Genomic DNA, 17,253 nt, shown 5'->3' on the forward strand with positions numbered 1-17,253 from the left:
AAAATATTTTTTAAAACAGTCTTCTGATTTCCTAGTTTAGTGATCTTCGATGGCGTCTACAAATTTCATTGAGAAAAGAAGATGTAGCGAATATGCTGTAGGTTTTCTAAACAATATTAGTCTGGTCACACAAGTGCGTCTTCTTCTGGAATGAACAAGTAGCCCGGTGTTTGGAAAGCAGGTTAGGTTTAGATAGAAATGAGCAATCGGGGGATTGCTGCAGTCTGGCCTAATATGCCTACAGAGCATGGCCTGTCTGTCACCACATCTACCTTATTTGCATTTGACTGAATGGTAAACAGTGCATAATGCATACAACCGGCAAATTCACAGACGCAGGTTTGCAAATCTAATGAGGCTCACTGCAAATGATAGACATCTTAGACACATTAAAGAGGCACTGTTGAAAAACTTTTTGTATTTTTATTTCTTCTTTTTTTTTTTACACATACTGTACTTGTCATACTTTTAAATTTACTGTTACCTTAATTCATGGCTGCTTCAAGGATTTTACTCCATGACATCTCTCTCCCGTTTTTTGAAGTTTATGCTATCAAAGAATTAATTGCAAAAGACCTTGCTTGTGAATTCTCATTGAAGCAGTAGGTTGAGCATTTTTTTTTCCTTTTCTGTTCAGATTCATGTCTCAATATTTGTCAGATGCATTGACATTAATACAAACCTTCAGGAATACGGACATTTGAAAACACCACAAATGTATTCATGGCAATGATGTATACTTTGAGTGAAAGCTTTGTGCAGAGGAAGTCAACTCATCATCCGTTGAGTGCACTAATCCACAGTGCTTGTTTTTATTTGACTTTATTCAATATAAATAGCCGTGTAAAATGTTGGTTTCTGATTTTTCTTGAGAAGAAGTAGCTTCAACTAGCATGGTAAATGACATGTGTGGGCACACAGTGTACAACTAAGGGATGGCACATTTGCAGAGTTGCTAGTGCTATCTTTCTTGAACACATAAAAGCACCTTTTGCAAAGGAATGCGCTTCTTTCACACAAAACAGACAGCTTCAGAAGTTGTCACCAGTCGAAAATAACCCCTTCCCATGCACACAGTGTATACAAATTTAATAAAGTACACAACAAGTACAGTAGCCCACATTCACGTGTAAACCCAGCTTGTTTTCACATAAACTGCAGAGAGGACAACGACTAGAGTTACAAATACATTCTTAAAAAATTGTTTTCAAATGGTGTTGGTCTTTTTTTTTTTTATGAAAAGGGACATTCCCTGTTGCACCACCATAAACAGTTCATAAGACACTTCACTTTTGAATGTAACTTTACTGATATGTATTTCAGTTGCTTGTGATATTCAGAGAGAGAATCCTTATACACTAAATGGAGACAGAAAGCTTCACCGTACAAAAGCAGACAGGACTCAATAACGCAACAGTAGCAATTTGTTCAACAGCCTCACAAAATTGGAGTTGGAAATGTGTAAAATACAGACATCTAAATTGACAGGTACAGTACACCATGAAAACACTTGAAGTCAGAAAAGCACTGAGTCCCACCCCAACCCCCCTACCCCCCAAATCTTCACAGGAGTCAAGGACACATATTTCACCTAAACACAAGTCACAAAATAAAATAAAAAAAAATAAAAAGAAATAAAGGAAAAACATATAAAGCAGATGGTTTTTGGTTATACGATGTGTGTCTGAACACGTCTGTGGGTCAAAAATAAATCACCCATTGGTCATTACCTGGGATGTCCTCATCACACCCCCTGGCAGGTGAGGGGAGCACGATTGCCTCACCTGTCAGTTCCCAGAGTCCCTCGGGTTGAGAGTGCGATCCGACCCCCCGCACTCCTGGCTGATGACAGAGCTGTGAATGAGGCTGCTTGACAGAGACTTAGGCCTGAGCTCACAGGTCAGGTAGGAGGGCTCCTCCAGCTCAGTGTGCTGTGGGGAGCACTGGCCATCTGGAGGGCCATAGGCACTGCTGTCTGATCCACGGTCCCTCTCCTCTTTAGACTCTTGGTTGGCCAAGTCCATGGGCGTGCTACTCTTGGTGGGACTGCTGGATGCAGATGGACTCTCTTGTAGCGGTGGGCTTAGCGCACGCTGTGATTTTAAGTAAGGTTTGACATTGGCCACAAGGATAGTACTGTCCCGCTGCTCCTTTCCAAACGTGCTGAGGGTTTTTCTGCTGTTGCAGCTGATGGTGCCATAAATCTCTGTCTCTACCATGGCATCCATTCCCACAGGGATGAAAAGGTTGGTGCGATTATCTGCGCTGTCTGCTTGGCTTCCTACCCGTAACTTTGGCATCCAGCATCTGTCAGAATGTCCCAGTGCACGACATTCATCGGTGCAGTGGACTGATTTGTCTTGCTCTGCAAAAACAGTTAAACATTTTTTATTGGAGCCTGCTGGGGTATGAGTATGAACAACCTAGAGGAAAATGTAGATGACATTTTGAAGGATGTGCAGCAATATAAAAATGTAGCAAACAAACACAAATTCTAACGTTTTGCATACAACTTCGGCTGCTTTTCCTGACACATGGTTTTGTATATGTCATAGAAACTCGTAGTATAAAATGGCAACTTCTGCAAAGCTCAAATGTAACTGTTCTTTTAAATGTGCACTTTAGAGTACTAAAAAATAAACAAAAAAACCCACTAACTTCTCTTATTTTGCTAAATATAGAAAATTAATGATTTTTCTACTTAAGAGACACATTTTCCTGCTGTAATATCAAAGTTGTGTAGGTGTTTCCTGAAAAAAATAAATAATCTGGTGCAGAGGAAGTGATGTACTCCATTTGCATTTCCATCAGAAGCAAGAAGCGCAAAAGAAAAAAAAAACTATTCAGAAATTTACATGAGAGTTTTTCAGCATTTCTAAACCGGAGGCAAGATGTTTTTCATTAAATGTTGTTCACACTCAAGAGTAATCATTTTGTCACAGTTTTAGGCTCCAGACTTTCTTATTGACTTACTGGTACACTGATTCTACAAAACAGAGGCCAGTAAAATATTTCTGTGTCCCTTCAATTCCTAAAGAAGAGAAAAACTGACCTTTTATGTTAACCTCAATTGGTTCCTTTTTGGTTTGTTGGTTTTGTTTCTGGTATTATCTTGTTAAAAAACTGTTACTTCCTGTATAGAAAATACAATGACTCTCCTTCCAGATGTAACATGTTACATGTTTCACTTCCTTTTTACCCTATATAACCATTTTTAATATTCGATAGACACATTTCTGAGCCCACCATTTCATTAGCATGATCCTAACTTTCCTTACAACCCCAATGTATAGAATTGGGTCCAAGTTTTCTACCCTGTAGTTCACCAACCCTTCCACTTGAGGCAGTAGAAGGACTTTTCCTGCTCATTTCAAAATAGCTGCTTCCATGAAAACCCCAAAAAACTTTTAGTGTGAAAAGTTTTGTTCATTTTCAAAAACTTTATCAACTTTAACAACCTCAAAGCGGTATTTTGCTCCATTCACGCATCACTGAATATTTGTCTTAAAACCTGCTCTCTGAGCACCAACCCCTCCCAATCCTCCCAAAACTATCAGCTTCTCACATTGTGACGTAGATAAGTGAGGAAATGCCCTTTCCAGGAAGAGTCTAAGCTGCCAGCACCGCCCCCAGGCTAACACACAAACATCCACTTTCTCCACAGAGCTAGCAGTGATCGGCAAAAAACACTTTCCTTTTATGAGCACAATACGGACATCCATCGTTGTAAAAGTTTGGATGTTATTTATTTTCGTGGGCGAAACGCAAACACGTCGCCGAGGCCGGCTCTATGTTGGCGTAATGAAATGGGCGGTGTCCACAAGGAGTGAAAGGGGGTGCCTCAGAGATTGAGTCTTAATTCTGGATAGGAAGATAATCTCCCGAAAATAACCCATATTTTATAAGAAATATGTTCTTTAGTGTGCCAAAGGTAATATATTATCATATAGATATAGTTTATTGTGATAGGTATAAGAAAAGCAAGATATAGTTCCTTTAAATTAACTGTTGTGAGCAAAAACGTACCAAATCACCCAACACATCCTAATTTATAATCTATTTCTATAATTAAAAAATGCTATTTTTGTGAGTTTTATCAAAGAGTTTCAAAAAAATCTGAATTTTTAGTCAATTCCTTGAAGTAGGGGACTTTACAGGGTTAACTGGGTTTAACTATGTTTGCTCCTGGATATTTTCCTGTCACTTAAGTCCCTGTGATTATTTTTTTCTTTTTCTTTTTTTAAGCCTGATTTAGTCTAGTTGCGTGCTGTTTTTCAACCTGTTGTCCTTATCATGCATTTTGATTGCTATATGGACTGCCAAATTATCATCCATCCATCCTCCATACCCGTTTTATCTCTTAGGGTCGTGGGATGTTGGAATCTTTCCCAGCTGACATATGGTGAGTCGCAGTGTACACCCTGATAATGATGCCAAACTAATAAAATATCCAATTAAAATCGGGCTTTAAAAACATTTCCTCCCCTAAAAAACTAAAACACATTAAAGTTTTACCAATTTTCTAATTATTTTAAGAAGATATTTGCTGCATGTACAAGTTAACAATCTTTAAAAATGTTGGATTTTGATCCTGTTTCAAGCCTGTTGATTTTATGATGTAACATATAAAAGATTTAAAATGAAAATTTAAAATAATAGTAAAAAAGTCTTTTTGTCCTACTGCTTTATTGCAGCTTTGTAATGTTTTCACCACAATTTCAAAGTCAACACAAACAGAGGAGAAACAAACAAAAAAAGACTTTTTTCCTTTTGCTGTGATGTAGCGGGTGTCAGGTTTTTTTTTTTTTTTTCTTCTGGGGCCATTTTCACTAGGCTATCAAATTTAATGTGACAATAATGTACTGAAGTATTTTGCATGTAAAGGCATGAAGCAAAATGTCAAAAATGTCTGCAAATTGGTGGAAAATAATAGATTTCCTTCATTTGTTCCACATGAAAATGAAACGGTAATTTCATCCTCCTGTTGCTCTGTCTTGTGATTTAGCTTTACTCTAATAAATGAGTTTTCTTTGCTCTGATTTCCATGAGAGAGCGACAACGTTTTTGGTAAATAAACACATTTACGATAATCAATAAATATATTCAAATTTTTGTTACGCTTTTTTTTTTTTACTTTGTGCTTCCTGTTGGCATGTCAGGAAAGTGGCTAAATAAAAACTGTTTTTTTTAATGGATGCATCTTTCAGCAGGGAGAAAATGTTAGCTGAGTATAATCACAGCAGATAATGCAAATTTTCTCACATCTAACTGACATTTTGAAGTCACTTGACTCTCATGAATCTACATTGCCTTCTGACAAGAAATGCATCCAGTCATTTTAATGGAAATAAGCATCATAATTAATTCATCACTTCATAAATCTGATCAGCTCATCTCTGTTTTGCTCTCATGTTATGCCATGATATTAAAGTGCATGAACGCTGGAGGGATATTGAAACCTGGCTCAGATGACAAGTGTGTAGTATTTATAGGAGGCTACAAATGACGACTCTCGCTCGAAAAAAGTGGATAAATTATTCCAGCTGGCAAAGCTTTCCTTATCCTTGACCAGTGTGCATGAGGAAATATAAAACCAAGAACAAACAGATGCCCTCCCGGTGCCACAGTTCCCAGGGGACGTGGAAATCAGAACCTCGATACCACACATGCAATGCAAGCTCATTTGCAAGGTACATGCAACAGCTACTCTATACTTATGCTAGTCTATTAACACCCACACAAAAGCTCCCACTCTTGCCACGGGATATGATAAAACTGTTAATTATGCTATGACTGGACAGAGCTAAATCGCATTGTTAATTTTACATAAGAACTGTTAGTACTCAGCAATTTTTTTTTAATGGGAAATACATTCCCCCTTTCCTCTGAAAAATATTAATGCATCAGATGGGTTAAAGTTGTGCCTTAAGGACATTGTCTCATTTATCTATAGACTTTATGTACATTATAGCTTAATGAGTCTCAGTTGACATCCCATTATCTCCACTATACTGGATAAAACCGTTTTTTTGTAAATGCAAACCTTTTTGCAATGTTGCAATGTGCGATGTTTTTCTGACAAAAAATTCAAAAGATCTTGCAATTTGTCAGATACAGAAAAAAAAAATCTATTTCATATGCACTGGAAGTATTTTCTGCATCTGTGTTCAACGGAAACAACACACTGACTATAGAGTTGGTTTTTCATCCATAATGTGTAATTGTGCTGAATGTCCTTGATCTAAATACAGGTGTCTCCTGCTTCATCTTTGGATGCTTTGAAAGGAAAGTGAAGAGTCTGAAGAGGTTATATCACTTATCACATCAATCTTGTGATCTTTTCTTAAACCTAATTAATAAGGTTGGGTGTTAAACCCTCCAGGTGTCAAAGCTTCAAATGAAAGCAATTTTTAGATAGTGGCCTTATTCTTGATTGGCCTTATTCTAAATTTTAGAAGCAAAAAATCACAGATTCGAAGGCCAGTTATTTTACAAAAAAAATACATTTGAAATCCAAACAAAAATAAAACTACACCCATAAAATTCCAATTTCATGTAAATATTCTTCCTTTTTTTATCTAAAAAGATTAGGTTAACCCTAACCCTCCAACCATAAACTTTTAAGCGTTCCAAAAACCCGCATTAAGACTAGAGGAGATCTGTCATTTCAAGCCGTTGCTCCTCGTCTTTGGAACTCCCTCCCACTGCCGTTGCGTCACATTAACTCCATTGAGTGTTTTAAATCTCAGGTCAAGACATTTTATTTTATTGATTTCATTACTTGTTTTACTTCGTTTTACTGTGTTTTGTTTTATTGTTATTATTATTATTGTACTTTATTACATTTTTGGGTTTTGATATGATTTTATGCTCTTCTTGTTAAGCACTTTGTGATTCGTTCTGGGAAAAGTGCTAAAGAAATAAAGATATTCTAATCTATTCTATTCTAGGTGTTTTTGACGTGTCCTTGTGTCATTTATCTAATGGTATTAGACATGCATAAAGGAAATTAAGCTCAAAATTGCGTTTTTTAGTGTTAGTGTGTAGTGTTCTTACTGTTGTATTCAAATTGTTATACATTAGGAGTAGATGAAAAGATGCAGTTGGGAAAAGCTTGCAACAGTGACATAGATCCTACAATCTGCATCCACAAGCTCCCTGCTCCGGTCCATTCTGATGGATCCACTTGTAGTCAAATAGATCCATCAACATCTTCGTTTCACTCGTCTTTGCATGGCAACTGGCTCAAAATTGTATTTACCAATATTGCCTGCAATTTTTGTTGCACCGGTAATGTTAGGTTGGGGTTGTATAGGGTCGTGAGCTAGCAGCAGAGTGTTTTAACAGATGGATGTTGAGAATTGGGGCGGGCCTACTCCGTTCCAGCAGTCCCAACCACAACCATGACGTCTTTTTAATTTTAATCATAATTGGTCTTCTGATTTTAATCATAATTAAAAGACCTCTGGGACTCCTTTAACAATAAATCAAAAGATGATCTGAGTGGGAGTTTAAGACGCTTAGCAACTTCAAATGTGACAATTTATCACTTAATGTGTGTACTATATAACAGACTGAAAAATAAGGTGATTTTGAATAACTTGTTGATCCACAAAACTTCCCTTTTCAAAATTAAAGCATACTGTGGATCCTGGATTTTGCTGCCCTTGCCGGGCTATAATTCAATGAAAACTTGACAAAGAAAGTGAAACTCCATCATAAATGATTCAGGCAGGAATTATACAGCTAAAGATATGGAGAAAGAGGGGAAAAGTCATTTTATGGGAGCTGCAATCCAGAACCAATGTTTAAGTCACAGCTCACAAAGGGCAACACTTAGACTTACACAAACTGTAGATTATCATTAGAGCTCGTTTCATATTCTCACTTGATACATGGCCTTAACAAAAACCTTTTCCATTTTAGATGATAGTTTTAGTTGCTGGTTTCAGGTTATCTTCGGTGAGACTAATTATTCATGTTTAATAAATAGTTTTTAAAAAATGTATACACAACACTTTAAAGGCCACGGCAACCTTTTACGTTTGAAAGTGTGTCTTTAATTTCTTCAAATTATACACATTACTACTAATAAAGCAATTCAGGTCACTTTGATGGGGTTTTTAATGGCTCCATTAGTAAAAAAAAAATAACCCATAGTTTCTATTTATTAGGGTAACTTACTTAATGGGCTATTAAAATGTCTGGTATCTTTCTTTTTATTGAATATTTAGTTAGTCACTAAGATACCCATGAAGTATTATTGTAACTTGTTTGTCAATATTTTCCTCTGATCAGTACTATTAGGTTATCAGACATATCAATCATTTGGGAACCAGGTCGTTATTGTCTCTAAATGAAGAGAACTTTAATCTTAGATTAGCAATAACAATAACATTTATCTAATGATGAAATAAATACTTCCTGTCGTGTTAAATACTAGCTCACAGAGTATCTCGCTGTAATTCAGTATTAATTATTCTGACAATATCTGGGTTTGTGCTTAAGGGAGTATTAGCCTAAATGGTAGCTAGATTTGGCAGAACCACAACACTAATTCTGTGCTTCACTGTGCGCTACACGCATTCATGTTCACCCATATTTCTTCTTGGGCAATTGTGAAAAGCATTTTTAAGCATAGATACACAAGGCAGGAAGAATAAGCATAAGGAAGGAGAAGTGGGCAGATGCTGAATTCATTTCCATGGTTCCTGTCTGTGGAGGAGCTGGCAGATGACTAATGCAAAGGGATGTGTATGTGTGTCCAAGGTACAGAATACAGGTAGGGTTTTCTCTTGTCTTTGGAGCACATGTCCCACCATATAGGTAAAACACCAAAAATGTTTTTTATAAATCACTGAAAATACATTAAATGCTTATTAAAAATCGGCTCTTTATGAAAAAAAAAAGTTTTTCCTGTACAAAAAACATGATGTCTGCTAGGGCTGCAGGATTTGAGGAAAACTTGCGATTATAGTGATCAATATTGCGATGACAATATAACATGCGGTATATGAACAAATAGCAAAACTACCAAAAAAACTGTTTCCATTTCACTGGAACATAACAATTATCCTCCAAATGACGCTTGTCTACATAGGGGGTGAGCATCAAACATAAAAGGCCTAAATCTGATTGGTCAACAACGTGAAGGGGTGCATCTGATTGGTCAAATGCATAAATTGAATTATTTGATCCGTTAAATAATTCAAGCTGCCATAAGATTGTTTTTGCACATTTAAGGTAACTATTTATTGCAATTTTCTCCCTCTTTTGCGATATGCATATTGCACAGCTTGATCTCGCGATAACGATGAACTTGCGATATATTGTGCAGGCCTAATGTCTGCACAACAAAGCTACAGGAAAACTGTGTTTCAGACAGCTCTGTTAAAACTTTCAAATGTGAGTTCAAATGTGCAAATAAATTGTAACCTCTCATCTGTAACCCACTGCGACCCTGTCATATCCTCATATTTTCTGATAGAAACTGCTCCCACAAGCTATTGCTCAAATGTACTGACTTAGAAAAATAAATCTATCAGTTAGTAGCTGCTGAATTTGTATTAATAAAAAATAAAAGCCTCTAAAAGACGTACGAGGGAGAGAGAGCGCTTACATCTGTTCTGCTTGTCACTGCCTCTCCAGCACCATTTTACATTTCATCACAGCGTTTTTTTTTCTTTTCTTTTGATTTTAATTATAAATATTATTAACCTAAATTTCCGGAATGTGACCAACGAGGATTTTCCTAACTTTACAATAAAAAAACATTGTTAGCAAGAATGTAAATAAATATATTTAAAAATTAATAAATAAATAAAAAAACAAAGACTGACTGCTCATTATAAATAGAATCAGAGAAAGCCTAGCAACATGCCCACCATGCATCTGGTGTCTGTGAGAGTGAATAAATATTCAGAGTGCATGATAGTGGAAGCTGCACAGGTGCATATATTACCTGTATCAAAGCAGCCAAGAGACTAGAGGGATGGTAAAGGTAAAGACATAAAAGCAATGCTACTTAACCCGCAAGCTTTTGTGATGCTGCATTGGAACAAAAATTCTGCGGTGTCTCCATTTTGGATAATAGTGCTATCTTGTCTAAATCTGCAAAACAGCAGCTTTGTTGTTCAATAAATGTACCTGTATTTGTGCATTTGTGTGTGTGTGCATAGGGGACTTTAAGACCTGTGTGGGTTGGTGGCTGATGTTGTTTGTGTGATCAAGTCTTGGGCGTAATGCATAATGCGGTGGTTCCATCTTTCCGTCAGCAGACACTGACACCATTTAATGTCCAGCTGACCAACCCCAGCAGAGAAAGCCAATTTCATCCCACTGAGACTCTGGCTCCTAGGTCCATTTCTCACACAAAAACAGAGAAAGGCATTAGCAAAACACACTGATATTAAAAGTGACGCCTCACTTGATTTTATTAATTTTATCTTAGAAGAGCAGGTCTATAAATTAACTGACACTGCAGCCGTGTAAGCGTCAGGGCTGAACTGGTAAATATTCCCTTCCTTGCAGACTAAACAAATCTTTCGGTATTTCTCCAAGTGACTGGCCTTAGAACTTGGGTTGAATCAGATTTTGAAATGTACTGACAAAAAAAGTGTGATTGAATTTACACCTCCCACAGAGTCAAGTTTGGTCTGCCATAATTCCTGAAAGCACACACACAAACACGCATTCACACATACATAAAAGTGAGACAGATAGAGGGAGATTTGCAGATACTTCTGGCACCCACAAGAGTGTTTCCATCTCTGCTCTCCTGAGCATGCCGCAAACAAACAGTTCATAGCAATGTAAATGGTGTGGAAAGTGCCGCAGAGGGACATGATGACCACAGTCATTCCCTTGCAAGGCACAGACAAGAAAATGAAAAACATAACCCCTACACTAGAGTCCCACATTATTTTTTATCTTCTCGGTGAGAGTTGCTTTCATATTTTGAGTCCAAATCCAAAACAGCTAAATATATCGGTCTTTTTCAGGTTAGTCAGGTTGAAATAGATTGACAGTCATCAGTGATTAGACTCCTGGCTCAGTGGAGGGTTTCAGAATTGTGAAATATAATTTAACAAGTCTATTTTCAGTTTTTAAGAAAGCACAACCAATAGCTGGGAAAATGGTTCCAAGTAAAAAAAAAGAAAGGAGACTCACTGTCATGTTGCACCAGAAATATCTGTCATTTTGCACTTGAAGGTGTCATGCTTTCTTGTCTCGGTCATGTTTTTAAGACATGAATGCGATGAATCATATGATCAAAAGAGATACAGACTCAGGTAAGTTTTTACCATGCATTCGAGTCTCTTTGATGATTAAATCAGTCAGAATATGTTCCTTTTTTTTTTTTTTTACCTGCAGAGCCAATAGCCTCTTTAATCCCTTTAAACTACCATCTACCCTTCACTCTGGTGCCTCCATGCTGTCTTTGAAACACAGCTCAAGCTGTTTGCAATGTAAAGATGAGCAAAGTAGTCAGCTGCAGCAGCAACAGAGGCAGCAGCAGCAGATTCTAATAATGTTGATGGAAGTGTCTGCATTGACTGTTCCCAGAAGCTGGTAGACTTCCACTTAAACTCTAGCGAGTGGCGGACACGTTCTTGCTGCATTAAATACAAACAATGTCTGGTATAAGAGTCAGTTAGGCATCTTGAAGATGTCCACTCACCCTTGTCAAAAGGCTGGCCATTAACTGCCACCGCTTTCATCTTGAGGGCCTCCTTGGCAGATGTGTCGCAGTGTGAGCCTTTATTAGTATCCTGGTCACTATCAGCCTGGTCACTATCACCATGGCCACTGTCTCTGAGGCTTGCTCGTTCTGCATCCTTAAATGTTGAACTGCAGCCGAATAGAAGGAGGGAGAAATCAAACATAACGTGCCATTAGTTCTATGTGAGAACTTCCTTCTTTGATAGCAGGAGTTAGTGGGCTTGCTATATGTACTGGTCAGGAGGTATTTGGACCCTGCCCTTACCTTTGAACAAATGGCTGCCTGCTGCCAGAATAATTGGGCTCTGAGGAGAAATTTTCAGTCTAGAAATGAAAGTGAAAACAGTATTATGCAGGGGGACCACATTAAAATTCATGACAAAAGCAAAACACAACACAAGATTCAGAAAAGAAAAGAAAAGAAAAGAAAAGAAAAGAAATGCCCTCATCTTAATCTGATACCTTAAAAATGCGTGCAGATCACTTAGATGTTATTAGAAGAATCACAGGGCACCTGTCAGTAATGGCAGGAAGATAAAGTGCCGACCTACACTGCGACCATTGGACCATTTCCTTGGCAAAGCATATGGTCCAAGCATTGGCCACTGTCATCAGCATCCTTTTGCCTCTCTTTTGAAAGTAATGTGTTTGTGTTGATCACACCCACATACACTAGTGACTGGTGACAGTGCCAGGCCTTGTCATCTGTGTTAGTGTCTCCAAATGAGACTGTTTGCGAGACTGTCCTAGATATTTACTTCATTTACAACAGATAATTCTGTTGTGCTAAACACTACTACACACCCATGTTGTCCAATTTGCATGTTAGCTGGCTCATGTGCTCAACCCTGCCATCTCTACAAGGCAAGGCTGGAGCCTATTAATGGCCCCATCGTGCCAATTTTGGATGCGGATGGTTGGATCTGGCACATATTTGTGGAGGGGGGGGGGGCAAAAAATACGATTGTAAGGTTATGCTGTGTGCATCTTGCTGTCTGGTGCACATTGGTTCAGTAATGTGATCGGACAAGCTGCTCAAACACCTGTCCAATTCCACGTTTCAGGCGAGATTTTCCTTTTTTTTTTCTTCTTTCACTCTAAAGCTGTGAATCTGGCAGGGTCACTGCAGCCTTGTTCAAGACTCACACTGTTTTCATGTCTAACTCAGAAGACTTTCAGGTTATGAAGACCAACTGTGCCATTTTTGCAGGAGAAGACTGAGAAGGAAAGAAAAATTGAAACTTTTTTTAAAAAATAGATGAGTGCATTTCAGCACAGGGTTACCGTATTGTGCTTTATATTCAGAGAATGTATAATAAGAATAGTAATAAGTGAATTCCAGTCCTCCCTTTTTTGCAATTCCTTTTCTTTTGTAAGATTTTCATGTCAAAGCAGCATGTGCAGATGAGTGAGAATAATGCTCAGATGATGAATATGAAAGAGCATCCCCTTACCTGTATCACTGACATCCTGTTTCCTGAAGTGTCGGAGCTCAGCCCGGCAAAGCTGGAGTGGCACCCTGACCTAGGGACGGTCAGGCTGTTGGAGGTGGTTTTCAGGTACATGACCTCTGACCTGGGCAGCGTGAGCGGCAGAGGGCTCTGGTAGTCGAAACATATTGGTGAAGTGATGAGAGACGGACTGCTCACCACATTCATCCGACTGGCAGAATCTCTCTCCTCCATCTCACTCTGCACCAGCATGATGTCACTCTTGTTGATCCTTTTCTTTTTTCCCTTCCCCACTGGAGTGTTGGAGTACTCAGCCATGCGGCAGTTATAATTCCCACTCTCCTTATCGTGATGCTTGGACTTGACAGCGATGGCGGTCATGACGGCTAAGAGCATGACAGAGATAATGCAGAGGATAACAATAAGGGGCAGGGACACATCCCAGTGCTGTTTTTCCCCACTCGCGCTGGAACCCCCTCCTACCGCTGTCTCTGTGTTCACTTTAATGATGAGCTTAGCCACGGCAGATAAGGGGGGCTTGCCATGGTCAGTTACCCTCACCACCAGCTCAACTACTGGAGCAATCTCCTCCCAAAGAGCATGGGCTGTTCTGACCTCTCCTCCCACTGGATCTATCTCGAACAGGTGGTCGTCATTTCCCTCTGTGATTTCATAGGTTAAATGGCCACTATCTCCATGGTCATGGTCCACTGCTTTCACTGTAGCTACAATGTACCCAATCCCCACGTTTCTAGGCACTGGGATTTCCGCTGTGTCATTTTGCAGAAGCGGTAAAATAATAACAGGGAGATTGTCATTCACGTCAAGAATATTGACTCGGACTGTGGAAGTACTTTCCATATGAGGGGAGCCGCCATCTTTAGCCTGAACTTTGAACTCGAAGGATTTGGTTTGCTCATAATTAAAGGAGCGAGACGCGTATATGGCTCCATTGGTGGGATTAACAGACACATAGGTGTACACTGACACATCTCCTATGTGTGACGGCAGTATAGAGTAGGTCACTGTTCCGTTTCGGCCTACATCTGGATCGTGGGCCAAAATAGAGCCCAAGTACTCCCCTGGGATATTGTTCTCAGGCACCTGCAACACGTACAATGACTTTGTAAAACGTGGGGCATTGTCATTCTCATCCAAAATTTTTACTGTGAATGACCTAGTATTATTCAAAGAAGGGATGCCATTGTCTCTCGCCACAATTGTCACATTGTATTCGTCTCTCGTCTCCCTGTCTAGAGGTCTATCTGTGAGCAGAGTGTAGAAGTTATCGTTGTTCTCCTGCAGTCTGAAAGGTACATTTCCCAGAACCCTGCACTGAAGTTGACCGTTACGGCCAGAGTCTTTATCAGTCACTCTGACAAGCGCTATGACAGAGTCTGGGGGGGCCGCCTCACTGATGGCCCCCTGCCGGACAGAAACAAAAGTTATAACTGGCGAGTTATCGTTTTTGTCCTGAACTTTGACGGTAATTTTGCAGTGGCCTGGTATCGGGTTGGGCCCCAGATCCTTAGCCTGCACATCAAACTCAATGATTGGATTCTCCTCAAAGTCAATCTCTCCCTGGACCTTGATGACGCCGGTGTTGGGATCTATTGAGAACAAATCTTGTATTCGCTCAGATGCATATCCAGTAAAGGAATAGACAACCTGCCCGTTGCTTCCCTCATCTTGATCGGTGGCGTTCAGATCTATAAGTATTTTTCCTGGGGGTAAATTCTCTGGGATCTCTATCACATACGAGGATTTTTCAAAAACTGGGCTGTTGTCGTTCGAATCAGTCACTCTGACGTTGATCTGCATAGAGCCTGATCTCGGATACTCCCCACCGTCAATTGCAGTGAGAAGAAGGGTGTGATGACTCTGATCCTCTCTATCCAGAGGTCTCTGAACCACCAACTCTGGATAAATTGTCCCATCACCTCTCACTTTTAAATCCAAAGAGAAAGTGTTGTAATCATCTCTTGTAACTTGATAGGTCTTTATACCATTTTCCCCAGAATCTAAGTCATGTGCAATGGTCAGAGGAAAGCGGGTTCCAGCAGCCGCATTTTCCGAAATATCAATATTAACATGATCTGAGGGAAAACTGGGTGAGTTGTCATTTATGTCCTGTATATCAATCTTGATCATGCAGATTTCCTTGTCGTTGGCAAACACCTCCATGGAGAGCTGGCACTTTGGGTTGCGCCTGCATAATGTCTCTCTGTCAATCCTTTGTTTGGTAAAAATTAGTCCACTCTCGGGGTCAACATCCACAAGATGAGGTGCCGAATTCTCCAGCACTCGGAAGTTGGATTTCTTCCCCCTTTCAATAGTCCCATATCCAGCATCTTTTGCTATATTACCTATCACAGTTCCAGGTCCCTGCTCCTCTGGGACAGAATAATTGAGATTTTTTAGAGAGAGGGCTTTAACCCACAAAAGGAAAAAAATGGGTACAGAGAGACGCATCCCTTCTACACAGCAGAGGCAGACAGAAAAAGAGGGGAGAGAAAAAAATCCTCGTTGACTTTCAACCTGTTGATTATGGCAAACCTAGAGAACTAAACCCACAACAGGCGTGTGGTTGACGCTGATCTCCTTCTAATTAGGCATTAAACCCATTCCTTGTCTCATTTCAATCGTCTCTTAACCTCTTTTCACGTGATGAACTCTTTCTGTAAACAAAGATGACCGCCCAACGACACCTGATGTATGAATTAAACATCAAATCCAGCACAGCGCTCCATGTATCCTCCTTTTTTCTTCTTTCCAAAATAAAAGACTTAATTAATAATCGATGAGAATAAAGTATTATTATTCCATAGTGCTTCCAAGGTTAAAGCGTTTGGATCTCTGTGGTGAAGGTTAGACCGCGGCTTACAAAAGCGCATTGCCCTCATGCGACATCTACACCTACTGCAAACACTGACATGGCTATTCAAAATGCAGCATTGCCCCCGATGTTACCATTCACAGCGCATCTACTTTTTTCTCCCCCTCTGTGCAGCACACTGTTGCATATGCGTTCCGTCCGCGTCGCACGCGCAGCCCGTCGGCGCCACAAAGTGGAATAAAAGCAGGATATAATGGAGCTGATCCTCCCGTCCGAGCGTTTTCTCCCTCCCCGTCATTCAAGAGCATCAACCGCACGGATGCGACTTTTGCCCGATGATTGTCCTAGAACCAGTCCAATAATCCCATAATCCAGTCCAATTGGATCCGGTGCTCCTGCATCCTTCCTTCGGACAACACTCCAGGAAAAAAAAAACATGCAGAAAAAGATGCGTCTTTTCTTTTCTTTCCTTCTTTTTTTGCTGGAAGATTTCAGATAATCTAAATCAATCGCTCCTCCTGCGCTCAGTTCTCTCCGCGTCAACTGTTGAAACCTGCTCCTTTAACAGTGAGCCGATCTGACCGGAAACCCCTCGACGCCCTCAGAACAGACTCCTGTGCATCTCTCGCAGCATTTAACATAGTTTCTGATCGTCTTCCAGCAAATGAGTGAACGGTGACAGATCTAGCCTCCGGGGGGTTTCTCCAGCACGTCTGGCAAGATCGCATGAAGAAAGGCTGTTCTAGTGCTACGTGATTCATTTACTGATGTGCGCGCAGCGCGCAGCAGCATCACAGACAGCGTGCTGCTGCTGCTGCTGCTGCTGGATGTTGCACCTAATACATGTGGATGGGGACGAGAGATTATATAGAGATTGATGAAATGTGCCGGGCAGGGATTTAAAAGAAGTAGAAAGGACTTGACAAGTGGTCATTTTAAGGGAGAAGTGGAACAGATGGCCACCGCAGTGTGGAAAATGTAATATTAAAGCTGACAAAACATTTTGTCAGCTTTGGAGAGTAACTGAGAGCTCTGTGTTCTCAGTATCTTTGAAGCCAAGCATCATGAAATAAATGTTCTGTTCTATTACTGACAACAGTAGGCTCACACCTGTCTCTTTTTCTGCTCTTTGTTGGTTTTGAGGAAATTCAATCATAAGATTAAAAAGGAAGACAGACTGTTGGTGTTTTTTCAAGATAATCTCTGTAAAGGACATAAGAAGGCTGCTTATAGAAAGGGGGGGGG

The 17,253-nt window shown here is 39.8% G+C and overlaps 1 protein-coding gene across 1 annotated transcript; it reads right to left on the minus strand.

The window, feature by feature from the left end:
- Positions 1–779: 779 nt before the first annotated feature.
- LOC101168002 (protocadherin-17) lies at positions 780–16,768 on the minus strand. The gene is made up of 4 exons (XM_004081946.4): positions 13,176–16,768; positions 11,987–12,045; positions 11,681–11,850; positions 780–2,365 (listed from the first exon to the last, which is right to left on the minus strand). The coding sequence occupies exons 1-4, from the start codon at positions 15,642–15,644 to the stop codon at positions 1,788–1,790; spliced, it is 3,276 nt and encodes a 1,091-aa protein (XP_004081994.1). The 5' UTR covers positions 15,645–16,768; the 3' UTR covers positions 780–1,787.
- Between the last annotated feature and the right edge of the window lie 485 nt (positions 16,769–17,253).

The sequence above is a fragment of the Oryzias latipes genome, chromosome 21 (assembly GCF_053564925.1).
Source record: "Oryzias latipes strain Hd-rR chromosome 21, Olatipes_Hd-rR_3.1".
NCBI lineage: Eukaryota > Metazoa > Chordata > Actinopteri > Beloniformes > Adrianichthyidae > Oryzias > Oryzias latipes.